Genomic DNA, 27,323 nt, shown 5'->3' with positions numbered 1-27,323 from the left:
CTCGTTATATATTTCCTCATTTTGTCATCTCATCTTATATTACCTCATCTCATATCTCTAATCTCATCATATATTACCTCATCTCATCTCATCTCATCTCATTTAATCTTGTGTGTATAATACCATCTAGTCTCATCTCATCTCACATTATCTCATCTCATTTTAGCTCATTTATACTTTATTATTTCATCTCATCTCATCTCTGTAATATTTTTTCTTATCCCATTTCATCTCATATTATCTCATCACATGATATATAATTTTATCTCATTTCATCTCTTACCTAATCTTATCTCATCTCATCTCTTGTGTATTAAATATACACAATAAATATGATTATTAAGTATCTTTAGTTGTATTGTATTTACTGATTTTTACCTTTTGGGCAGAGCTTTATTTATGCTAAGCTAAGCTAACAGCCTGATGCCCCTAACTGGCTTCACTGTTAATGGGTCAGGTATGAGAGTTTTATTGATCTTCTCATTTAAACCTCTGCACAGAAGCAAAACAGCACATTTCCCAAAATGTCAAACTGTTACTGTTAATTCCTGGAGATAATTGTAAAGACGTGGACCCTTGCATGTAATTATTTGGATTTCTCGTACCTAATTCATATTCATAAATAAAAAAAGCACGTCATTTCATTTTGACATCCCCTTCTCATACACAAATACAAACATGTTCACATAAACATAATAACCACATGTGCACACCTAAACATGTATACCTCACAACCACACACACAAACTCACACACAGGAAAATTAATGAGCTCTCATTCATAATCCAGGATAGAGAGAGCCATATTCACCCTTGGATGGTTTATTGACTGATTTCATTTATTTGTGTGGAATAAATTGGAGGTAAACATTGGCTCGCGCTCACATTTTCTGCGACACACTCGCTGCACAGCATTCTGGGAGAAATGATCCCACCAACAGCAGGGTCACTGATTGGCTACCTCGTCAGCGTGTGACAAATTACCCAATGAGAAATAGGTTACCCATTTCCACAAACTAATTAACCTGGGTGATAGTGAAACAAATTATTACATTTATGTAATATTATTTCACATCTGTCTCTAGACTGCAAAAATCTCTATCCAGCGGCTCCCTGCCCTCCGATGGCTTTTTCTGTGTGTTTGGAAAAACGCATCCAGACATCGCTGAAGTCCTGCACTGTCACATGTAGAGCAGATGGAGCTTATACTGCTGGATTTGATTTAATTATTACAAATAATTCTGAAATTGAAGAAAATTTTATCTGTTTGCTAATGAGTACTGGTTCCCAACATGAGGGTCTAGGTCCCCTCGGGGTCACAAGATTCATCTGTGAGGTCAAAGATGACAGACAAGCAAGAAAAGGAAAATATTTAGTGTAATATGTTCAATAAATTCCTACCGATGTGCTGTGCATATAGCCCAAGGTGGTATTTTTTTCCGTAAAGCTTTACATCTTTGCAACACACACTTCTGTTCTCAGTTCAGTGTCGTAAGAACCTACAAACATGCAGCTATTTTAAAACGTTTGCAGAGGATGCGCCTCTCGCCAAACGGAGCGAGTGAGCTGCAAACACCTTGTCAACACCTGCTGGAGAAGAGGCTGCACGAAGATTAGTTAGCAAACTAAAAAAAAAAATATATATATTAATACAGACGTAGTTAAACCGTCCAACACCTGCACTTGTTTTATACAATTAAGAGAGTTACATGGCTTCCTGTTTAGTGTCGGTTGAACACATTTGGAGGAATGACAGGGTTGTGTGGGTGAATCAGACACTTGGTTGGCGTTCAGCATCGCCGCTCACCTTAGCTGTCCCTGTATTCCAATTGCAATAGCTTCAAAAGTTGTTGATGATTCCCCAGGAAAAAAAAAAAGAAGTAACTTTTCTAATTTCCTAAGTAGATTTACACTGCTGACTGTCTGAATGAATATGTCGTTTAATTCAGTCATCTTTATCCTCCCGTCAGCCAACATCATGATCCATAAACGATGCGAACAAGGAGAAAATATTGATGCATTTTTTTAGTGATTCCTAAAACACCAGGGGCGTCAAACTCATTCTAGCTCGGGGGCCACATAGAGCCCAATTTGATCTCAAGCGGGGCCAGACCAGCATAATGACCTATAAGGGTTTTAGTGCAAAGAAGAGCAAGTAAATTAAAAGAATGTTAACATTTAACAAACTAAATTTCTTAAGAAAAATAAGTGCAACTTGGACACTTTGCTGTCTGCAGTTTAGTCCTGGGACTTGTCCTGTGAAGGGAGGCATCGGTTGAGAGGCGGAGTCCACCCTGGACAGGTCTCCAGTCTATCACAAGGCAGAGACACCTACGGCCAATTTAGAATCACCAATGAACCTAACCAGCATGTCTTTGGACGGTGGGAGGAATCTGGAGTACCTGGAGAGAACCCACGCAGACACAGGGAGAACATGCAAACTCCACACAGAAAGGAATCAGTCGGCCATGATGGATTCAAACCCAGAACCTTCTTGCTGTGAGGCATCAGTGCTAACCACCACGCCACTATGCCGCCCTGTCCTGTCCACTTCTCTTACTAAAACCGTGGACAAATTAGGGACAGCAGTTATTTTCATTGAAAAGCTGCAGTCTTCTATGTAATTTTCGCACTTTGCAAATTCATGCTGTGGGCCAGATTAGACCCTTTTTGGCCTGTGAGCCGTATGTTTGACAGGTATCACCACTTCTTCCGCAAACAATTTAAGCATCAGAGTTTGTCGTAAATTTGTCTAAGATGAATTGATTCCCGAGCCGTAACCACCGTGCTCCTTCCAAAAATAAAAGGAAGTCAACCAAGAAACGCTGACTTCCTTAGTCGTGATGCAGACTGTGATGTTATTAGTGCACAAACGGTTTTATCACTTCCTGTCATAAACCTTTAAGTGTCCGGTCATCAGACCTGGGCGCCTGAAAGAGTGGCAGCAGGTCACCAGGAGCTCCGTGACTCTTATAAGCTACTGTGACCGAGCAATTGTGGATCAATAAAGTTTGTCTAAGTCTTAAGTTTGTCTTTCTACCAATTTGAGCCACAGGAGCTTTAACAGGAATCAGTGCACTTAGTTAATCTACAGTCAGCATCACCAGCAGGTCTGACGTTGTCCATATAATTATTAGATCATCTGAAGCTGAACAAAGCCACATTTAGAGGGTTTAAGGGTTGAAAACATGTGCATGTGATCGTGGCTTGTCTCTAACGCTGCAGGCCACGAGCAGAAGCAACAGAAACATAAAATCTTTGCTGAGATAGAATCAAAACTCACCAAAGATTACACATGTTTGCCACCCTGCCTCCAAATCTGTGTCTGGCTGCACTCAGATCTGATCCCAGCATCATTTGGATGAGACCAGAAAATATAAAATAAAATAAATCACTAAAAGGATTTATTAAGACATCGGGACATGAGCTAAGTCCAGTAAGAGATCCTGATGTTATATGAGCGTCATATGTGAACTAGTCTTCTCAAACTCTTGCATTTAGGCTCCTAGAGCACCATCAGACGTTTTTATTGTACTATAAGTGACAGATAATACTTTAAGCCCCCCTGGCACCGTTTAGGATTCACTAAATGATCACAAACAGGCCGTGGTGTCTCTGTAAAGATGAGTTTGTTTCTGGGATGCAGTGACTTCTTTTCTAGGGGGGTGGGGAGGGTGTTGGAGTTTATTAATCAGGTCATGGTTTCATATTTTCAGCTGAAAAAAAATTAAAAAAAATAATGAAATGAAGAAACACACCTCTGGCCCCGGGCTAATTCGTCAGTTTGGTCTTGGCTGAGATTGAGTTTGACACCCCTGATCTCGCCTAAATTGCTCATTTGGATTTGAGCATTTAGTCTGGAGGTTCGGTCCTCGAGGACGTAATGCATACAGTGGTTTTATTTATTTATTTATTTTTAATTTAGCCAGTGGGAAAGGGCTTTTGTGCACTTAGAAAATAAAACGCATGATTAGAAAATGGGCTGGAATTTAGATTAGCGTGCACAAATATCTTTCTATTTTAGATTTTATTTGATATAAGTGCAGCTGATTCTAGTGTTTACACATCTCTGCATGGAAAACTGCTTCTTCACAAGTACAGAAAGCACAGAAGTCGATCATATTTGCCCGATTTATACAAAATAAAAGCCTCTCAGAGTGTTATAGGTTAATTTTTTTATAGAAATGTACATCTGCAGGCTCTTAAATGAAGCCTGTGTTGATTAAACAGGACAAACCTGCACCTGAGTGACATGAACTTCCCCTGAGGGACACTTTATTTGTTCAGAGGTTGCTCATGTTTCACAGATGATATCCAAGTCTGAACCAGAAACTAGAGGGTGGATCCGATCCACGAGCTGCGGAAGCGAGTTTGATTCCTGTTTGGGTCGTGACCTCTCGGGTCAAACGTCGGGTTTTTACCTCCAGGTCTGAGCCCTCAACCTGTTTTTCCCCCAAGAAACCAGGGCTTGATTCGTTGTGTGACATAATTGAAAATGATTTTTATTTGATCATTTACACTGAATTGATATAAACATGTCCATGAAACAAAATGGTTCAAACATTTAAGAAAGGATTTGTTTTTTTGTTTTTTTTTCGTTTTTTGAGATTTGGAGAATAAGCACAGACAGAATTCTGGAAACATAAGTTATCACAAACTGACCAAAATGGGAACAAGAGTGCTTCCTACACAAAACATCCTATATAACAGATTATAGTTAAGTCAGTTTTCATGTCTTAATTTATAGTATTTCCCCCTTTTCTTTTTTTCTTTTTTTGCTTTGGACAGCACATGCAGTCGTGTCCTTTCTCGTGGTGTCCTGGTTCCTGTCCTCCTGGTGACTCTGTCATGTTCTCATTCTTTTTTTTTCTCTCTTTTCTTCTGTTTCTGCACGTCCCCTGTGCATCCCTTTGGCCCTTTAGAGTTGCATGCTGTGCAGCAGAGGCAGAAAATCAAAGTATCCTCAGCAGTTTGTCTTCAGAAACCGTCAGTCGCCTGGTAAAGGTTTCTGAGGGCCCTGCAACGGTAAAGGGCGAGGGCTGCATGTGCAAAAGAAAGAAATAAATACTGAACAAACCCATACGTTCATTTAAATAGACAAATAAATAGTTGACATACATGCGAAATCATAAATTATAGCTCAAAACAGAAAGAGTCCCGTGGTGGATAGAGGCTTCACTTCTCCCTCTTGCTTGTGGGATGAGAGAAAAACGCCAGCAGCGATCTGGGATTGGAACTAAATCCCGGTTGTATGTTTCCCGGATGGACTGGGTGGATCAGAACTGAAAGCAGAAGATCTCTGTGCGGGTGAAAGAAAAGCTCTTCACGCTGCTTCCCCCCCGGTCACTAAGTGAAACTCATGGATACTGTGTGCTCCAGCGCTTTGCGGCGCAGCGACGCGATGCTTGTCCCTCTCCAGACGTCACTGTCCGGGGAACTACACAGCTGAGGCGAGCCCGTCACGTTGGTGGGGCCGGACAGGGACGCGGGTACCATTCCGGGGAAAGTGGGCTGGTAGAGGTGTGACTGCAGCCCGGAGCCGTTCGACGACATGTTGGATAGACCCATGGAGTTGGGCGGCGGCCCTGCGCCGAGGCTGCACTGAGACAGGGACTGCGCCATGGCCTGCTGGCGGCCCAGAGAGGGCGGTAGCTGCAGCTGGGACACGCCGGGCATCCCCGCCGTGGCCCAGCGGGTGTCGTTGGCGTGGAAGGAGCAGAGGCTGTCGCCCATGGCCGCCGCTGCCGCCGCGGCTGACGGGAACTGCGGGAGCCCGTGGTGCGTCGGCAGGAGAGTCCCCGGAGCCCGGAAGACGTTGGTGGTCTTCTTGCGCTTCTTCCACTTGGCGCGTCGGTTCTGGAACCAGACCTGCGGGGAGAGACGGGGTGAGTGAGGGGCTGCTGGTGCGGTGACAGGCCGTGGGAGCAGCGCGCACATAAAAACCTCGTGACATCAGCCTGTGATCAGCGCCATGATGCCAACCATAAATCACGCGAAGAGGAACACTGACTTATGTATTTTTTCAGGATCCCATCAGCACAAAACAACAGCAACAAACTATTTCTGATAATCACATTTAAACGAAACACAGCAGATCTTAAAAATAAATTCTAATTCTAAAAAGTTTCCTCCTATAATAAGATTTTATTTTGGATCCAAAGCAGTGGCCCCGTTTTAAACATTTAGGGTCAACTTTAAAAATTAGAAAACACTTGAAGTTTGGTTTTAATAATTTGGCAGCGTTGAAATACACCCAACCTGCTCGATTTTTTGATTTATTTCGACTTGTGCGAAATATTTCTACGAGATAATTTGCCCCTAAACAATCACTCTGCTTTGGAAGGAGCCGCTGAGATAATAAAGATAATGTTCCCGCAGAGATCAATAGTTCTCTCTTCATTCTCGGAGTCCTTGAGCTCGTGTAGCTTTGGCTGTAAGCAGGCGTCTATGATTAATGTGAAGATTTGGTTGAGAAAGTGGGACGCAGTAATAAGAAGGGGGTGGGGGGTGGTGGGGGGGGGGGGGGCAACAATCTCGCTCCCTTCTTTCCTTCCCCGCGACGTAGCCAGCCGTGAAATCCGGCCTGAAATGCATTACACTTCAGAGGAAAGAAAATGCAATTCCTCATCCGCCTCGCGAAAGACAGAGTGCGCCCTCAGCGCGTCCGGCATGAAGACGTAGAGGAGCGGCTGACAAGAGGAGAGAGCACCGCTCCGGCTCCGGCTCCAGCTCCAGCTCCAGCCCCAGCCCCAGCCCCAGCCCCAGCCCCAGCTCAGCCTCCACCTCAGTCCTATCATAACAGCAGACGAGCTCCATTTCACTAATTGTAATTTTATGTAGATGGATCCATGCAATCATCATAATAACAATAATCATAATAATAATGAGGGTTATCAGGGCAGTATTTCACATGTGAGCCACCAGAGAGCCGTTTAATCCAGGGAGGATAATATTTCTGTATGTAGATGAGTGAAATAAAGCAAGGAAGAGTTTAGATGAGCAGCTGACTGATAATGCACCTGCACCACTGCTGCTCCAGGGATCTTAAAAAAGGTTGGTTTCAGTTTCACCAACAGCTGCTAGATTTGGTTTGATGCGCACCAATTACGCATGGACTCAAAATGCCCGTGCGTAATTTTAAATCGCTGCTGTAAATGTAAAATTTTGATTTCAGATATAAACTTAGGTTAAAATAAAAATAAATTGGCTGCTCTTCTGAAATATTATCTTTTCTTTCCTCCATTTAAAATCTCGTCAACAGGAGTAAAGATGTGATCTGATAAAAAGCCTCCAAGGTTTTTCGGTTTGAACCCAAATAGATGTGGGTAAAAATATAAATACACACACACACACCGGAGCAGAGACATGTGCAAAACCATTTAAAATAACATGATGGCATTAAATTCAATTAAAAGATTTGTTTCTGGGGTTGATTAGAAAAAGTAAATCTTCGTTTAAAATTTTAAAATAATAATAATACTAACAATTAATTATTAGAAAGGTCTGGAGCAAAATAAAATAAAATAAAATAGTGATATCCTAGGATAGCATGCCACAATTATTTCAGTGCAACCGGAAGCTACATAAATATAATAAACTGTTTTATTTATTTGTCCTAAAATATTCTATAATTTTAACGAGGTCTGGTAAAATCAATTTGAAACTACAATTTGAAATAAAAATAAATACAGTTTGGTTTCCGTAATTTAATTAAGAAGGAATTAGAGCTTTTATTTTTATTATTGGAGCCTTTAAACTGTAAAAAAAATAAAAATAAAAAAATTATTGGAATATACTCAATTTAAGAACAAAATACAGTGAATGTTCAGTTTAAAGTGAAGCGTTAAATCTCTTGTTTTCGTATTTCTGGTTGCTCTATAATATCACGTTGTCTATGAGCAGCTTTAATTTTATTTTTGGGGGGTTTGCACATTTTAAAATAAACTGCTCCAAATATTTCTAATGTGTTCGTTTTAATACATATATTATTTTTTTTTGCGTATTGAAAAGTGACCCGAGTCTTTGCTTGTCTCCTCTCTGCTGCTACATTCGTGTTCTAACAGATCATTTTTAGGATCATTGTTGGTTAAAGCTACACCCTCCTCCAGCCGCCCCACCTGCACTCTGGACTCCGTCAGCCCGATCCTCAGAGCCAGCTCCTCCCGCATGAAGATGTCCGGGTAGTGCGTTTTGGCGAAGCTCCTCTCCAGCTCGTTGAGCTGCGCCGGGGTGAAGCGGGTCCGGTGCCGCTTCTGTTTCTGGCTCTGGCTCTGGCTCTGCTGCCCTCCGGACTGGTTCGGGTTGTTGTTGCCGTTGTTCTGCTGCTGCTGCTGCTGCTGCTGCTTCTCCTGCTCTTTGCTGCTGACCTGCACCGGGTTGCCTCCCCCGCCGCTGCTGATGTCTTCGCCGGGGAGCATCGTGGCCCCTTCCACGCCGTCCGGGCCCGGGCCGAGCTCCCCGGAGTGCCCCGGGTCAGGCCCCCCACCGCCGAGCCTGCACTTCAGAGCCTCCCTGTGGCCCAGGAGCTCCGCCGCGGCATCCTTCATCCCTGCACAGACAACCGCAGCAGGTGAGACTTGCACATGTGAACACCTTCTCTGCAGGAGGGAAAGGGGTTAGGCAAACACAGCAAGGTTTCAAACTGCACACAAGCAAAAAATACTTTACAGCAGAAAACGGGGAATCGTGAATTGTTGAAGCATCATTATTATCATTATTGTTATTTTTCGCTGCAGCAGAAAACGGTGAGGCAGAAGCAGGCGCGAGGCATGCATTAAACACAAACACAGACATTTTTAAAAAAGCCACGACTGCAGCTCTTTTAGTCAGACAAGCACAGCATGCACATTACAATCTGCTCCTTAAATACTCTTCATTCAATTCGATCTCGCTGATATCTTAGAAATTTGTTAAATCAAATTACGCAGTAATATAATAATAATAATTACTTTTCCAATGAATTAAGCGAGTTTGGTTCACTTCAGGCACATTAAGACAATATAAGAAGCAAATTGACAATTTTACACAGCTTGATTTAAGATTAGAAGTTCCTCCAGCTTACAGTAGAGTTGAAGACCGGAGTTTGGTGATGTTAACTCACCGAGGCGAGCATCCAGGAGGTCGGCATGAGATAGCATTGCGCACCGCTCCAGGGCGAAATGCTATTCCAAAAAAAAAAAAAAATCTCTATGACTTTAACCTATTTAAGAAATATATATAGCCTAAATGAAAGCAAATTCGGTTTGTGGTTAAAAGGGAGGTTCGTTGCATTATAATGTAGTTTAGAGAAATGGGGAGGCGCTTAACAGCGGAATGAACCCATGAGCTTCTCCAAACGAGGACCAATCAGAGCTGAAGCCTGAGGTATGTCAGCTTTAGCCCGAGACCCCTGCACTCCTCCTCCTCCTCCACCACCTCCTCCTCCTCCTCCTCCATCCTCTCACATCCACAAGTTCATTCCTCCTCATTCCTGTAATTGGCTTTGATTTCTCCCCCAAATTACATCCAATAAAATAACCTGATTTAATATCTGAGCGAAGGCTTCGACCCGTTCAAGAAATGTTGGATCACCACAATATTTGTTTAATTGTGCATGCCGCTCTGCTCTTGTTTTTATAGCGAGCCCGAGAATTGCAGTTATTCACACGAAGCAGAGCCACAGGGCTGCGTAAAGAGATACCCGGCTAATGTGGCGCACGTATAACACACCACGAGTCCGTTATAGTATCACTCCTTCTTCTTCTTTTATGACATCTTTAGTCCATACAGTCTTTAAAAGCCTCTTGGAGTCAACGTGAAGCTGGATTTCCCAGACAGGCGGAGCAGCAAACTTAAATTCTTGCCGGTCTAATTTCCAAGGCCATTACGCGTTTACGCAATTAGTGGCTAATCTATAGGCTTCCACTGCAAATATAAGACTAAAAGCAGAACAGATTAAGAGGTAATTTGCGAGTATATACTTCCAACTGTCAAGAAGGGAGGGACCAAATGATGTGCGAGCAAATTATTCCTGCTATAACAGCTGAGGGAGTTTGCTTTTGGTGAAAGGACACAGTTTATAAATGACTGTGACTCCTGGATGGATGGATGGATGGATGGGTACAAACAAACACTCATGTTCAGAGAGGAGGCCGGATTCTTTCCTGCTTCGTGATTTGTTATATATATATATTTATATATGATTTATTTTCAGGAAACGAGAAAAAAAAAGTTCTTAAAATCAGCTGGAGCATGTTTCTCTTTGTCACTAAATAAAAAACCATTAGGATCAATTAGCACAACAGCTTTTTTTGTCACACACACACATCAGTGTGCTACATATAAAGACCAGAAAAAAAAAATCAGACGTGCTTTATAGACAGATGTCGGGACGTTTCCAGAGAGGAGGTTTATTTATTATTTTTTTTTGGCACAAAGGAGGCGTCCGAGCGTGAACCCGGGGGCTCGCTTCGGGTTTTCTTTTATTCGTGCGTCCGGGCTCCGCGTTTGTTGCCTCCGCTCGCCTTTTTTATTTGTTCTGCAATCTGTGCTGCACGACACGACGACAGACAGGCTGGGAGGGATGGACGGGAGAGGAGAGGAGAGGAGGCGAGTGCGGGAGTCTGCCTGGTAACGCGTCGGGATGCGGAGGAGAGTCGTGTTTGCGCTGACGTGCGCAAAGGAAGACGCGGAGAGGACGACGCGCACTTTGGGAGATACATTTTTTTTTTTTTAAGCCTCTCCTTCATCAAGACTCTGATTTCTTTAGAAGCCGGACTCGAGGTAGATTTTGGGAGATTTAAGACAAGAGGTTATTTTTTATTTTTTTTTTAAATATTGCATTTATTCTTATTTTATTTTTATTTTGTTTGGAGGTTCGTTTATTTTAGAGAATTAAAAGGAGATTATTTATTTAAATGTTAAATGTTTGTAATTATGTACAAAAATCGTAGTATTTTTCTGTGGTATTTTTTTTATATTATTTTATTTTCTAGAACATTTTCTTCTCTTTTCTTTTTTTCCTCCTGTCGCGCCCAGAGCTGTAAGGATAAGTTAAAATCATCACATTGCGGGATGATGGATGGCGCGCTTCGTTTTACGACTTTTCAATAGCTTCATGCTTTTATAGCTGCACAAACACGAGTGAATGGCTCCTCTCGTCTCCTCTCAGCAGCAGCAGCAGCAGTAGCAGGTCATATTTAACCCAAACAAGGAGAGAGCAGATCATGATCATGTCAGGGAGCAGGAGACGTTTGTGCCAAACGAGGGCCTTTAAAAGAAACAATAAAATATATACAAAAATAAATCTAAACCTTCGTATTATTATTATTTTTAATTGTGATTTTTATTTTTTTAAATCTACAGTTGCTGCTATTATTGTTTATTTGAGTGGTTTCATTCCTTTAGATTACATGACATGTTGGAGGCTTAAAGCACAATTTATTGCGAATATGACATTATTACATTTGTGTTGTTTTTATGCATCATTGCTGTTTGGCAACTTGCTTTAAGTTGTTATTCCTGTTAGATGCCATGGTTTAATTTAAAGACATCCTTCCACTTAATAGTGTCAATTGATTCTGTGTGTTTGCGTGTGTGTGATAGAAGCTGTAATTATATATATATATATATATATATATATATATATAAATATAAATAAGGGCCTGTATAAGCAGTCATAGCTCCATCTCTCCCCGTGCAGACTCCACTAACATGCTCACATCAATCTTATCCCTGATATAAATAAAAATAGACAAACAAACAAATCCTCCCTCTGCAAGTTAATGCGGCGCATCTGAGTGGAAAGTAGACGTTTTCACGCGCTGTGGAGATGAGGAGTGACTTTTAATAAAACAGCAAAAACCAACACGAGATCGTGATCCACGCTGCTGCAGCGGTGCATCAGCACTCAGAGGCCAGCTGTGGTTTGTACCTCTCATCCATGTGTGCTGGACGCGCCGGGTGACTGGCGGGACTTGAACCCGTGACCTCCTGGTTCCAGCAGTGACTCTCCATCCAAAGCTCGAGGCCCGGGCGACGCTTCTCCTTCCCGCGTTCTCCCTCTCCCTCTGATCCGCCTTTGCAGCCTGTATTCACTCAATTAGAGATTTCTGAGGAGAAAAACAATCGATCTTCCATCTGCACAAGCTCCCAGTTTAACAAATGAGATTCTTGTTTCATGCAGCTGATTTGGTGACAGTCTGGGGGATTAGGAGTAATAAGTTACTGTGGTGAAGAGGAGGAGGAGGAGGAGGAGGTGGTGGAGGTGGAGAGGAGCAGCTGGCGCTGATGCTGCAACCACAGCGGTCTCCTGCGCGCCCAGAAACCAGTCGCAAAAGTTTGACACGGACGAACTTCAGAGGCAGAAAATTGGAAAAGCTGCGCATCCTTCATGGTTGGAGCCGACTCGTGGTGGCGACATACAGTTACAGCTCCAACGATTACAGCTTCATTTCCTCAGTTATGTTCTTAATATGAAACATTTCGGTGTCAGTGTAAACTTGGAATGAAAATAACGAACGAGAGAGGTGTTGAAGGATCCCCAAACCATTTTTACTCGAAGCCAGGATCAGCAAAACTGAACTTTACGCAGCATTGTACGCATTCCCATAACATTTGTCCGTTTAATTAGCAGCTACAACAAGACGTATTATTCATAGGTGTGCCATAAAATGAAGATTATAATACTCTAGGAAGGTATCTGACTTGGTTCCTGAATAAAATCTCATTATTCCTTCTCATTACCAGGAAATAAATGGCCGCTGAGGTTAGGCAGAGGTTACACAGGGGACGATTCCTTCATTTGGGGATAATTTTTTTTTTTTTGAAGAAAGACGGCTTCATTGGTTTTCCTGATCAACCACAGCTGATAAGTCATGTGACTTTAGGGAGGACAGATCCAACCGGGTAATCCTGAAATGAAATTACAGGATTGCGTAAAAGGGCGCAGACACAATTTCTAGTTTTAGCTTTAATCTAGATTACTGTGGGAACAAATTGTACTCATCATTATTTTCCTTTTTTTTTTTTTTTTACTATTTGATAACATATCTAAATCTTAAAAAAAAAAGGTTAAGCCATCTATGAATTTGAAACCAGCAGCAAAAATAAAACCAATCTTTTAACGTATCAGAAATAAATTAAATAATAAAAACCTTGCAGGCTCTAATTACTTTTCTATTGTTATTTTTAAATACAGGACTTAGGAGTATTTCCACGTACTGTTACTACAGTACAGGAGGATCCAGCCTCTCCATGCTCGGAGCAGCCTTCCACCCTCCACCCTCCATCCTCCTCCATGAGCGGGTCCTCCTGGTCACACACGCCCAGGTGTAGCACCCCGCCGCCGCATCTCATGCCTCAATTAGCGGCCGCTGCCCTCTGCACGGACTCGATTAGGCCGTGATTTATCCGAAAGAAATATAATTATACCTCCAAATAAAATAATCAGCATTGAAGAGCGATTTCCTTAACGAGATGGAGCGGGGTAGATGTCACGCAAGTAGCAGCGCCTCATTAGGGCGCTAATGAGACTTTGGGGTGATCCCGATAATTATCGAAATCTGTAAAATAAGGATCAAGTCAAATGTAACCTTAATTTGTCTGGCAATTGAGTTCATTTATTAGTATGACTATTTAGGAAGGACTCTCTCAGGCTTAATGCGAGCTGCTGTCGTTATTTGAGGCCGTTTGGATAATAGACTGAAGCTGACGGGCCTGTTTTGTCATTCAGGGCCATAACCAACATTTGTCTCTTGACTGACAGGGTTGCCCAAAGTGCTCTTGTCTTTATTGTAGGCGTCAAGACACAATCCATCTCTGCTGCTGTTAACAGGGACAGCAGCAGGTGAATACACTGCAATTAAATCTGTCAGTTAGCGTTGAGATGATCCTGAGATTAGTCAATCAGAGAGAGGAAAGAAGAAAAAAGAAAAGTCATTTCTGAGAATTAAGTCAGAGATTCACGTCAGTTTGCTGAGCCCAGCTGGTTTATTACACCATCAACTGATTATTTCCTCCTTACAATCCAGCAGCGAGCATTAAAATATGTGATCCTCGGTGCAGAAAAGGCAACGGATAAACAGATATTCAACCAAGCCAAATAATAAAAAAAGAAAAATTAAAGGAAAAGCCCTCGCACTCCTCTACTGTAATAAACCAAATGTTTATCTTGTTCTTCTTGTGAGGGGGGGGGGTTTATACGTCAATGCGGTGGCACGTTACCAGTAAACAGTAGAAATAATTACATCAAGAACAGAGAGCCGGCTCCAGACAAAGCCTGACGAAAGGAATGGACATTTAAGCGAGTGGTGCATCTCACAGTGAGAACAGAAACACATCAGAAATCATCCTTCAAGCTTCACTGAGTCCAATATGTTTCTGGCCTCTTTGTACTCCTCTGATTCAGCCATATCCTCTTCTGTTTCCTGGAAAGACACAAACACACAGAGAAAGAGAGGGGTTTTTGGTTTTATTGCCGTCTAAGAATTACAATTTGAACTTTAAGATAACACCTACAGCTCGCCGTCGCCTCTCTGCCGTCACGAAACCTGTCACCGGGAGCTAAATTTAGCGAGCTAACTGTAAGGTGTCCGTGTCCTTTAATCAAGCGCGTTTGAGTTCCTGTGGTGGACAGTGCAGCGACAGCGCCGCTAATGAACTGTGATGAGCGTGTGCATATGTCCGTCTGAGCGGAGAAGAAGGAACGGAGGGCGAGATGCGGAGAGGAGTTCACGCAGCGAGCCTCCGGGTTGGTCGGCTCGCTCCCGTCTGCCGTTCAGCTCCTACGCCACCAGACTCTGTTGCTCCGGTTTAATTGAGATGACCCCGAGACATGCATGCTTATGTTTGCTTCTCACCATATCAGCTCAAGCCCTGAAGGGTTTGGCACGCTCCACGGCTGAACAGAGAGACACTGAGATGCGGCTCATGTGTCGGCAGAGCTCGTTCAGAGGTTCAGTTCACTGGAACTACACACAAAAAAACATCTTTTGATTGTTTAGTTTGATTTGGCTTTTTATTATCTTGCACACATATTTGGAAGAAGCATGCTAGCAGCTCTGTGTTAACGCTGTGTTCACACTACTTGTAAAAAAGCAGCCAGGTGCAGGCGATTTTAAAAGGAAACTACAGATATGAAGCTATAAGCACACCACGCTTATCGAAGCTACATATCGAAGCTGCGCTGGCTTTAAGTTTTAGCAGCGCTCCAGTGATGTAGTAGCCTGGTACAACATGAGTCTGGTAACTCGCCATCTGGACTGGCCCAGCCGGTCTTTGCAGGAGCGTAATCAGTTACCAACGGAGAGACCCCAGACCAATATTCCACCACACAAAAAAAAAATTTAAACGGAGGAAATTGGGCTAGCTTCCAGGCTACTTTGAAACCCTTTTTTGTTTAGGGGGAGTGGAGGGAGAGTTCTACGTCTTAATAAAAGCCAACTATTTATACGGTGTATGGCGCATCAAATAAAGAGCATGCGTTTTGTATCAGTTTGTCTTTAAATTACCGTAATGACACCGATGTTGGATTTAGCGTCAAAAAGCAGCAGCCTGTTCGGTTCATCTACACGAATACTAAACACAAGCTAGTGAAACGTGGCTTTCTATGGTTCTCTAATCTAACTTTGCTAGCTGGCGCTTACAAAGTGATGCTTTCAGGTGCAATAGGAAAAACAACTCAAGCGCAAAATACTTCTGATTCGTTACGAGACCATGGTGGAGTAAATTAGACCCAGTTGTATGGGAAACACTGCGGCGACGACACGTTTGTTTCACCAGCTGTAACCTTTGTCGATCGTGGCGTTAACGTAGCATTAGATCCAACTAACACGATGATCTTTAGCACATATTCACCACCTTAGTTTACGGTGTTAAACTAACATTTGAAGCAACGGATAAGGGGAGTAAGAACAGCAATCATATAGTTGTTATTGGGGCAAACACCAAAGGGCACAAACTGTCATTTCAACCAGATAACGGCACTAGATGTAAAGCTAAACAATGACAAAGTTACATACTTCATCTTGTGGAGGATATCAATGTGTGCACCAAATTCCACGACTGCACATCTAATAGTTTGACTATTTTCTAATAAGAACATCAAAGTCATGATGGTGTTGAAGAACCTGAATGTTCTTCTAATGGTGCTGCCCGTTTCCCTGGGAAAGTAGCGTCAGTTTGGCCAATGCAAAGAAGCGGTGACGCATTGTCCATATTTATATACAGTCTATTTTTCTGTTTCTTGTATAATCCCATCCACCAGAGACCAACTGCCAGCTACAATTAGACGGACGATAAGCAAATATGTGCAACTTTAAATGTGGACCAGGCTGAACTTGAAAACAAGTCAACAGTTTTCAGGTGGCAAATGTTACTTCTGTATTATATGAATTCAGATATATTCGTAAAGTTAATGTCCATAATTTAATCTAATACTGATGCTTTGTTTCCTTTTCATTTGTTTTGTGATTGAATGTTTTCCTGTTGCTACGTAGGTTCTGGTCTTCTGAAGACAAATAAACTCAATAAATGAGTGCAGAGTGCCATTCCCATTGAAAATGTTTAGATAAAGCAGCTTTAACTATACGGTGAGCTTAGAGTCTTACATCTAGATGCTGGTCTCAAGTGACTAGAAGATAATTATTAGATAATACTTCTGCCATAATTGTTTATTGTGATGTTTTTCTGGCTCATAATTGACAAGGTAAAAGCAGTCGGCTGTCAGCTTTATGAAAATATAACAAGAGAAAAAAACAAAGACACTAAAAGACTAATTTTCCTGTAGATGTGATAAAATTTAAAACTGAAACGCAAACCTGGATGTTTAATAAATTAGAGGACATTAATACCGACGACACAAATGGATCAATATCTACATGAGCGTCACAGTTTTGTCCTACAAAGAGATGTTGTGCATTTGTGTGTTTCTTACTAGTAACTGAAGCAGATCTGAGTGGGCTGTGACCAGACGGCGGCGACAGTCTGGAATCATCATCCTGGACTCCTGCAACACCTCCATCTGAAACCACACGGAGCAGAGAGAGAGAGAGAGAGACCACATCAGAGCCGTCGCAATATTTATTCATCACTATCCTCTGCTGCCGTTATTATTTTTCATCACCCGCCTTCACAAGAATCAACACTTTTATTGAACGTGAATTCACCAAGTTTAGAAGGTTAATTCTAACAGCCAGACGCAGGCATATTCATTCGACGCATTTGGCTGCGGCCTTTGTTCCTTGACAACGGCATGCAGGGCGTCCCGCTTGCCACGTGCACTCCGCTGTGGTTAACACCTCCCCGACAAGCCGGCGGTATGAAAAATGTTATTGAGTTATCGATCGGGCCGGGAGTCGGGCGGCAGGGGACCGCCTCGATCCGGCTTGCACACCTGGATGAGCGAAGAAACCCTGAGCCGAGGACACCGGGATCAGGCGTAAAGAGGTATTACTACGCCTGTAGGGAAACTGTGTTACAGCCTGGGGGAACTTTCACAGGCGCGGCTAATGTGGAATTCCCCCAGCTGGCACCCCAAAGAGCAGAGAAGAGTTGGCTAACGCTGTCAGACACACTCACTCATGACAGATGCTTCCTCACCTGGTCCTCTGTCGAGCTGGCAAGTCAAAACACGGACGCAGTTGCGCACACACATGAACATTACACGGCTGTGAGCGCTGGCCGTCGGGCCTGCCTGCCTGTGTATGAGTTCATCTGAGCCTAACTGACACGCCGAAAGACAACTAGTCGAGCCGGCTGCCGTCTAGGTGTGACAAGGTGAGCTAGACTAAGCGGCGGAGTGCTGAAACAGAGAAAAGTCACGGTGCCCTCTCGGTGCAGTGGAATGATCCCATCAGCGCTGGATAAAGATGACACTTACAGCGTATTGATTCCATTAAAATAAAAACCTCTAATCCATCCTGCCTCAGACCTCTCATCTCCAACCATAATCCATCTGGCCTCCCACCCAATCTCCCCGTTTAACGCCAGCCGAGCCGGCGGCTCAGCCCGGGCCGCTGCTCTGTGAATGAGCAAACAAAATAAAACACACACGGAATTTTAATGTTGGCAGGAAACGCAATGAAATGTGGTGCATGAAACGTGCAGAAGTGCAGTCCAACTTAACAGGGGACCAGTTGGATCTGTTTCGGCAAGAGACAGGACGATTACATGACGGCCTCTTACTTTTTCAACGAGTAATAAAATGGAAAATCCACATTTGTGTATATTTTCTATGAGGCTCACACTCTCTCCTGTACGGTTGTTGAAGGGTCCGATTTTTTCTTGACGTTTTGTCACGGTAAAGACACTGAGACGCCATGAAGCAGGAAATAACTTTACCGAAAGTCCAGCATGTTAATTTTAATGTAGTGAACAAAAAGAAAGAGAATAGCAGCGGTATGGAGACAAGAGAACTGATGATGTTGATGCAAGTTGGACTAATCTCAGCTTTGAGGCAACACGACTGAGGTGGCCGACCAACAAGAGGAGCCGATTCACATTTGGCGCCAACACGCGTTTATTGCAAAGAACCGTCCACGACTTTCAATCGCCTCATTCACCGTGCTGATAGCAGGCTTGAGGCATCGGCAAAAAGAGCTAGCTACGTCCGTACACTAGCAATATTTGTATGTTCTGTTCATAGAAAGTATAAAGATGGACGGTGGAACTGCTCCTCGAAAGTGAAGGCAAAGCAAGTAGAGCTCCCCCTGGTGTCTGGCTGCAGTATAGGTCATAAGCTCCACCCCCTCTATGTTAGTGGGCGGGACTTGGGCCAAACTAAAACACTAAAATACACGTCAAATAACGGTCAAAAACAATTCCTTCATTTCCTTGTAACAGGTGGCGGTAGAGCAGAGCGTAGTATTAATTAAACAAAAATGTGTGGTTGGGAAAATAGTGCCAGTTTGGTCAATGCAAGGAAGCGGCGACGCATTGTCCATATTTATATACAGTCTATCGTTCCGTCTCTTTCACTCTTAAACATCTGGGGTTGTATAATCCCATCCACTAGAGACCAAATGTCAGCTACAAGAAGACGAACGACAAGCAAATATGCGTAACTTTAAATGTGGACCAGGCTCAACTTGCAAACAGTCCATAAGTCAACTGTTTGCAGGTGGCAAATGTTACTTCCGTATTATATGAATTCAGATTTATTTGTTAATGTCCATAATTTAATTCGATACTGATATTTGGTTTCCTTTGGCCACGTGCGTAAAATCTAATATTTCCACAATGTAGACAAAGTTACCCAATAAATACTCCTACACAAATTAGTTTTATTTTTGCGATGTTTAAGTACTAGACCTGTCAAATGGTTGGTGAGAGAGAGAATCCATCTTAAATTGAGGGAGTGGGAACACATGTAAACGTAAACCAAACATTAGGAACAAGAACCACCCTTCAAAATATGCCCCTTTTCCTGGGATAGTTGAGAATTTATTCCTGTCGGACAGTAATGGATTGACCAATCAACCATAAACCAATGGTCCAAAAAACCACCAACACTGTCCTCTTATTATTTTACCTTTTCTGCATCTTTATAAATTAATTACGTCCTTATTTTTCCATTTATCCGTTATGAATATGAAAAAGAACAGCCTATCTGGGTTTAAGAAGTCTCTACAAACAGCCCGAATGATGGAGGGATGGCGGCGTAGTGAGAATGGAGAGCAGGATATGGGCCAGTGATCTGTTGGGGACACTAAATTACCAGCATGTGTCAGTAATTATCAAACTCCTATAAAGTAACATGATATAATTACGTCTGCGTCAAGCAAATTACTAAATCACTAATGATTCTTCTCTCAAAACCTAATTCTTCATTATCGCTGTGGGCTGACCTCATTAGACGAACGAGGGGCTACTCAAATCATCACTACAGGAGAGCAAAGCCCCTTCACTTACAGGCTGAGATCTACAGGTGGTGGCAAACAGGAAATGCGGAGGCTTTTTGAAACGGAGGTAACAATAATTATCTTTATCTGCAGCAGCAAAGAAGCCAAACGTACCTGTTTCTTGATGACATATTCATCTCCCGCCTCTGCTTTCATGCGCTCGATCTTCTCCTCCTGCTGCTTTGCTTCGTTTACGTACGAAATCTCCTCCTTTGCCAGCCTGCGGAGGAACGACAGGAAGAAAGACACAGTTAAAGGACAGCGGCGGCGGCGGCAGCAGCGATGTCGTTCCATCAAACATAAATGCACAGCCTCCCAGACAGATAATATAAGCTGTGCTATGAAAAGGCGGGCCGTGATGGTCACTTTCTACAGACAGGGCCATCTATCCTCATCCCAGCCCAACGTCCCTCTGACTGAGAGGACACAGCGAGATCATCTCCCACAGGAAGGCAAGATACACACCTCAATAACAACCAGCAAACACATCACTCCTCCTCACCGCTGCCAAGTGGAGATCAGACTTAAAATATGCTTCAAGAGTCAACGCTTATAGGATGCATCGGATGAAAGACGTTTTAATTTCCAGATGAAACTTTAATCTAAATTTAAATGCTTTTCAGTGTCACTCTACAGCCTCATCGGGTCGAACGGTTGATGTTTTTTGGCAGATTTTTTGGTGAATAAAAGTACGATGATATAGAAGAGCTGGGCAAACGCAAAACCGTAGGCAAGATGTGCTAACTGGAGGTAAAACAACAAATAAACATCATCTCAAACACTGGAGAAGACACATGCAGTGAAGTACTAGGGATGCACCGAAAAAATTCCGGCCGAAAACCGAAAATGCACTTTTGGGCCATTTTCAGCTGCAAAATTGCTGCGGTTGTTGCTTGCTTCATTACAACATTTTTCGGGGCATCACTATGAAGTACCCGTCAAATTCTACAAGTGCCCAGAAATAACTGGAACATTTGAATCCTGCCAATAAGTCTTTTTGATTTGATTTTTTTCAGTATTTACATTAAGAAAATGAAACTTTTGACGCTGTGGAAAGCAAGCAGATTCTGAAGTGCAGTCATATTTAATTATTTTAACCTGCAGAGGGCAGTAATAAGCCATGTTGTGTCAAAAAAATCCCAGAAGAAGAAGAACGCAAGCGTAAACAAAAGAGCAGAATTGGTCTTTTGAACGTCAGGTTCAGCCTCAAAGTTCCCTCAACAAGAAAAGTTATCTACATTTATAGTTGAACTCAAAGTTCCCTCGACAAGACAAGTTATCTAAATTTATAGTTGATATGAATTGAGCTATGAACTAAGCAGGGATCTTTCTGAGCAGCTGAGATGCAAATAAAGACGGACATTTAAAAAGTGCGATAAATTTGAATAACTATGGAAATCATGAGATTAATCACAATTAAATATATTTTTTTTCCCCCTTTCAAAATATTCGAGGTTAGGGCTGGGTATCGCTACTGATTTTCTCAATCGGTTCAATTCACAAGGTCCCAATTTGATCCATTCAATATAAATTAATTTAAACATAAGATTTCAGTTTCAAAACAATTTTACTGAAAGTCTGTGAAGGTTCTCAGTCATCCAGGTCATGGTATATCCAACAAAGGTTCAAAAAAGGCAACTGGATTTGTTGAGTCAACAAATCCAGTTGCCTTTTTTGAACCTTTGTTGGATAATTTTACTAAAAGACACTGGCGTAGTTGCACAATATTTTACCTATAGTTGGCAAATCCTGCATATGGCTTTGCCTTTGTGCTGCGCTTCTCTGAAGTCATACTTTTTATTATCCAATCAGCTGTCAGGTCTGACTCTGAGGGAGATGCAAAACATGACTCTGAGAGCAAACGTGGACTAATCTAGTTGCATACTCTTGCGAGATTTGTCGTGCAACGATTTCTAACACGAGAGGATGCAGGATATGGCTTATATACATATATACATATATAAAGATTTGGGGATTTTAAGAACTGATAGCGAATCTTTCAAATGGAGAAAAGTTTTAAACAGATTTTTATTTTGTTTGTGTTTTTTGGACTGAAATTCTTTTTCTAAATTTCTAATGAAAATCCAGAGCTGTTATTTTAAACATTTAACCATTGATTTTTCTTAATCATTCCTAAAGGAAAGTCCATTTTTATTTAATTCATTACTGCTAAGAGGCTTTTCAGAATAGTTTGCTTAGTAAATCATCAGTCCCTAATGGCTGCGTCTATACAGCGTCCAGTGTTGAGCGTAAACACGTACCCAGACACAAATAAAACCTTTTGTCTGTCCTTGTTAACTGTATCATGCCTTCCATCTCGCACCTTATCAACATGATTATCTGACTCCTTTATCCAGCGTTATTGCCTCCAACAAACACCCCATTCCTCCCTCACACACACACACACACACACACACACACGACTCGTCCTTTTTAGAGATTAATTGATCGTCAATTCAATCCCTAATTTGGACCAAGTCAGGTGGTAAATGGGCCTTCTTTTCCTTGATTGTTAGTGAAAACGGGCCCGAGTACATTGATAAATTTTGATTATTTATCAATTACGGGCCAAATGGAACTAAATCTATTAAACAAATTCCGACCCTGATTGGCATAATGGAGTTTGAAAATACCGCTATTGATAATGATTTCCCGCTAATAGTCTTTTTCCGGCTGTGCCCGCTTGTTGGAGTGACAACACAAATTTCATTTTTCATAAAATCAGCTGTGTGTGTGTGTGTGTGTGTGTGTGTGTGTAAGTGAGTAATCCTTCATTAGTCAGTCACATTACTGGAGACCCCTTCCCTCCCTGTTGCACCGCTCCTCTCCTTGCTTAGCCAAGGAAGCCGGCGCCACTCTGTCATATTTTGCTTCAATTACCGCTCATTCTAATACGGTTCCATCAAGGAGCTTTCAAACATGCACCATATGCAGTAGGCGGCTCCTGTCTTCCCGCTCGCCCTGCTTGATGCAGAATGAGCGATGTCACCTGTTTAGAGTCGACGAAGGTGGCAAAGAGAGGAGAAAAGATGGAGGCAGGAGGGCTGGAATCATTTGAATAAAACTGAAGGACAGTCTAATAACAAAATGTCCATTCCCCCCCCCCCCTCTTCCAGTCCTGATGTTAATTTCTTATTTCTCCCAGACTTGGAGCGCCGTGTGAATGAGGGGTGGGGTCGTGGCTGGTTTTAAATAGACCTGCCACCTCAGGCTTAATGGAAAAGGCAGCTCTCTGGAAAATAGAAAAAAAAAAAAAAAAAAGGAATTAGAGCCAGCCGACACACACACATTCGGCCGCCTTCTCCGGCACTGTATTTTTGAGCCGCGGCGTAGTCTGTGCTTGCTGGGACCGGGGAATGACAAAGGCAAATTACTGTTGTCATTTTATTAAGGGCATCCGCCTCGCTAGGGCAGAAAGGCACTGACTGGAATGTGCAAGAGCCACTGGAAATAGGCCCGGCTAAAAGAGCAGGCAGGTTTCCTCTAAACTCCAATATATAAAAAGAGAGGAGGGGGCGAGGAAGGCAAGAGGAGACAAAAAGGAGACAGACAAGGGACAAAGAAAGAGACTGAACGGGAGCGAAGAGACAGAAAGAAATGACACACAGTATGTTTAAACCTGATTAAGGTCTAGGTGTCTTCAGCTAGTAGACTTAACCTCAAAACCCTCAGTACAGTAATAAGGGGGCAGTAGCGGTTGATGAACTACACCACAGGACGACGGCCACTGTTGTTTTTCCGACACTGACCACTCCTGGACACTCTGTGACATTATCCTCGGTGGGAAACCCAGCCTCCATCATTACCACCTCGGGGAGCCGGTTAGCAACCTGACCCTCATCAAAACACAATCGATAGCACATTACACAAACGCCATTGACAGGAGGGAATTAGACGTCGGCCTGATCGATAAGAGATACACTCGGACCGCCACACCGAGCCTATTATCTCGCCACACCTCGTAATATCTACAATATTTTCTAATTCTGGCATGGTAAATTTGGCCCGAACGTAGCGCTAACCCCAAGACGGATGCCAACTCTGGCTTAAACTGCTCGATGAGTTTCACAGGTCCTACATCAAAACGTCTACTTTTTTTTGTCCCGTATCAGATCCATCTATTTATAATGTAGGCAGCAGGAATTATGATTACGAGACATTTGTTTGTACTGGAAGAGAATTTTCCCTTTTTTTTTTTGCAACAGACAAAAGAACCGAGATGGAAAATATCCACCATCAGCTCCGGAAAACCACACGGCGGAGAAACAAAGTGCATGGGATTGGACATAAAATTGCTAGTATACACCGAGTTGTCAGTTTAGTATGTGGTAAATGCTAAACAACCAACAACCTAATACCATAGTTCTGCCATAAACAGTTTTCAAAAGGTGTTAAATTAACTTTTATAACACAGAGCCAAACAAAAACCAAACATTAAAAACCTTCGACACAAAACATTTTATTACAGGATTGAACCAAATAAACTAGATCACGTCCAGATAAACGTTTTCATTTCTTTCTACGCCTGTCAGGATGTTTTTGGATGAAGCGGCTAAAAGGCCAAGTTCAAGGAAAACCTGCTTCTAAAAGGACAAGAGTGAGCATGAAGCAGGCCGTTTCAAATGTTAACTTACTGAAAACTTTTGTTTCATTTGCTGCCTTTGCACGGTAAAAGCCTGCAGAATATTATGTACTGTTTTTATTGAGAATTAGTGAAGCAACTGGAAGGCTACTTAGTTTAGGCTTACATCTGGCTTGGTATTTTTAGTGCAGAACATTTGGCTTTCAGATAATCTACCTGCTCTCGCCACCGGAACAAAGTTGCACAGCATTGAAATCCATCTGAAATGTTTTTGCAGTGCACGTTGCATGCTAGTGAAGTCTGCCTTGAAATCTTAGTCAAACAGGATCTGAAGGACATAGGACTTTACTATATTAAATTTACACTGTACTGCACATATCTTATTGTTTTTCAAAAGTAATAAAAGTTTTTCCAAGTTTCCTGGAGATATCGAAACACGGTATGCGACTTTCACTCACCGACACCGCAGGTTTATCTAATTCAAAAAGAAAGACACTTCAATGATGAGCTGTGGTCCGATTTATTTATATAATCTAAAAAAATAAAATAAAAAAAAATCTCTTAATAAACCTGACGTTAACAAAGAACAAGCCAAGAAACCAATTAAAGACGAACACGAGTAAAAGTCTCAGAGAAAAAAGGTTAAACTGAAGTTATACGCTGGTGTAAAACAAAAATATGAAATAAATTTGCACCATTCTCAGTTATTATGTGCAGTTTTATAAACACTGTCATTTCTCCTGCATTCCAGGTGTAAGGATTTCAATTTATTATCAGAGTAATTTGCAAAGTCATCTAACGAAAATCCACCACTTGCAGCAAGATCCTTTGTGTTTTAGTTGGAGTCGTTTCTATGCTTTTTTTTAATCCATAATTTAAAACAAACTTCCTGGGCATCTTGTATTAAATAGGTACGTAATGCACTGCAGATTTGGATTACAGCAACTCGTGCATGAGTGTAATTCCCTCCACTGCAGTATCCACAGTCCACTGCAGTATCACCCTCCCAGACGTCTGAACTGAAAACTGCTCATTTGACTTTGATAAAAACAAACAATACGCCGCCACAGCATGTTTCAAATAGAGTATAAAAGTACAAAAATGAAATGCCAAAGCATGAAACACAAAACAGACAGATTTCTGTGTCCACTGTAGTAAACTTGCTGCTTGCAGAGGAAGTCTGAAAATAAGCAGCAGTAATCTGGGATTGGCTTTATGAAAATATTCGCCTAACAAACCAGTTCAGCCACAACTTTTAAGAATGTCCCATGAAGAAAACAAAACAGCATCCCATGTCATGCTTTGACCATGAAATGATGACCTGACACCTATGACAACACAAGCTATAAAAGCATGACTTCCTTCATTGTTTAATCATGACTTGCATGTCTTTCCTACATCACCACAAACGGTCCACGGTCAATTCAGACAGGGTGGAGGAAAAGTCTGGCTAAAAAAAACAAAACTAACTGCTAGAGCTGTGACAAACACAGCAAGGCTAGCTAAGGTTAGCTACAATAAAGCATGTGTCATTGTGAGCATCTCTGTGTCAATATGGTTTATTTTACTGGTATAGTACAAAATATCTACAAACTTAGATGGGGCTGAGTATTTCCATACATATACAAAACAGTTTAAGTGAAAAATGCAGAAAGTATTCCACCAAACAAAGGCAACTTGTTCTTTGTTATGTGCTAGCTCACAGCTAGCATCACTAAATCAAAATAGTTTCAAAGACTAAACGCATTTTTATCAGTATTTTATCAGTATCTCTGACAGTGCGATGGGATGTTACTGTAACAGCAGAAATGTTGACTCGTTGCCGTTAAGCGACAACGTAAAGCAGCCGCTGCAAACAAAAGAAAACTGCGTACCCATTTAGCCATTAACCACAGGCCGCACTCCAGCAGCGGAGTAAATTTAAAACGTCACCGACGAACGTTCCTCCACGCGCGGTTTAGAATGTTCTCGAAGCTGCCCGTCAGCGGGGCTAAGCTAGTTCGCGCATTAGCATTAGCCCAACGTAGCTGTAATAAGCTTGCCAGAAACGTTTAAAAGCGCATATACAAGCGAAACAAAGAGCCAGACTTACCGCTTAACGATGCCAGTTTTAATCTTAATTTGCCGTATTCTTGGATCTGCCATGGCTGAAATATGCTGTGAATTAGCCGGTAGTAGTAGTGTGTTCTCGTGGGCTAACTGTATATCAACGGTGCGTGTGTGCAGGATGGATGTCAAGGATGATAAGCTGCTCGCAGATAAATCGACCCTGGAAGTAGATTATCGAGTCTTCCGGTCTGAATCAGTGGCGCAGTAAATACTGACCTTCTAAACTACTTTAGATTGCGTTTATTCTTAAATTATAATATAATTTTTCACAGGAAATATTTTTGATTTGTTGTACAAGAAAAAGTAATAATAAGCTAATGAAGCAAAAAAAAATAAATTAAAAAAAATAACATAAACTCACATGCATTTGAGCAACACAATGAAACTTCTGCACCTATAAAAAACTAAATGAGACAAAATAACATAAAATATAATAATCTAATGCCTTGACAGTGATCACCTGGTCAGTGCAGCTGACTCTGACAATAAATGTTTGAAACATTATTGATCAAGCGCTCATGAGCATTGCACATAGTTGTATTTATTTTGCATGCAGATACCCCAGAAGTTGCACATGCATGTACATTTAACAGATAAGTCGGTGTTATTTAGTTAAATCCTGTCTTATCTTTATTTTATATTATCTTATAGCAGGGGCGGATGGTGTATAGGGGCGATTTGGGCGACGCCCTACCAGCTGGGAGAAAGAGGATTTTTTTTTTTACAAATTCTATCACAGCAAAAGTAGTTTTCAGT

The 27,323-nt window shown here is 42.0% G+C and overlaps 2 protein-coding genes across 2 annotated transcripts; both read right to left on the bottom strand.

The window, feature by feature from the left end:
- Positions 1-5,114: 5,114 nt before the first annotated feature.
- On the bottom strand, positions 5,115-12,298 carry otpa (orthopedia homeobox a). The gene is made up of 4 exons (XM_084572964.1): positions 11,911-12,298; positions 9,100-9,160; positions 8,117-8,547; positions 5,115-5,867 (listed from the first exon to the last, which is right to left on the bottom strand). The coding sequence occupies exons 2-4, from the start codon at positions 9,134-9,136 to the stop codon at positions 5,346-5,348; spliced, it is 990 nt and encodes a 329-aa protein (XP_084429090.1). The 5' UTR covers positions 9,137-9,160; positions 11,911-12,298; the 3' UTR covers positions 5,115-5,345.
- A 1,646-nt stretch (positions 12,299-13,944) lies between these two features.
- tbca (tubulin cofactor a) lies at positions 13,945-26,710 on the bottom strand. The gene is made up of 4 exons (XM_084572843.1): positions 26,551-26,710; positions 19,991-20,096; positions 16,912-16,998; positions 13,945-14,404 (listed from the first exon to the last, which is right to left on the bottom strand). The coding sequence occupies exons 1-4, from the start codon at positions 26,601-26,603 to the stop codon at positions 14,324-14,326; spliced, it is 327 nt and encodes a 108-aa protein (XP_084428969.1). The 5' UTR covers positions 26,604-26,710; the 3' UTR covers positions 13,945-14,323.
- Between the last annotated feature and the right edge of the window lie 613 nt (positions 26,711-27,323).

Source organism: Chelon labrosus, assembly GCF_963514085.1.
Source record: "Chelon labrosus genome assembly, chromosome: 22".
Lineage (NCBI taxonomy): Eukaryota > Metazoa > Chordata > Actinopteri > Mugiliformes > Mugilidae > Chelon > Chelon labrosus.
Note: the sequence above shows the minus strand (reverse complement) of the source record. Positions and strands in the feature narration are given on the sequence as shown.

Bases quoted from the DNA above. Each gene is read 5' to 3' on its own strand.
- tbca (XM_084572843.1), bottom strand. From the start codon at position 26,603: ATGGCAGATCCAAGAATACGGCAAATTAAGATTAAAACTGGCATCGTT. The intron at 20,097-26,550 runs GTAAGTCTGGCT...GTTCCTCCGCAG, and splicing joins AAAACTGGCATCGTTAAGCG to GCTGGCAAAGGAGGAGATTT. The intron at 14,405-16,911 runs GTAAGAAACACA...GTGTCTTTCCAG, and splicing joins CAGATCTGCTTCAGTTACTA to GAAACAGAAGAGGATATGGC.
- otpa (XM_084572964.1), bottom strand. From the start codon at position 9,136: ATGCTATCTCATGCCGACCTCCTGGATGCTCGCCTCG. The intron at 8,548-9,099 runs GTGAGTTAACAT...TTGTCTGTGCAG, and splicing joins CCTCCTGGATGCTCGCCTCG to GGATGAAGGATGCCGCGGCG. The intron at 5,868-8,116 runs GTGGGGCGGCTG...CTCTCCCCGCAG, and splicing joins TGACGGAGTCCAGAGTGCAG to GTCTGGTTCCAGAACCGACG.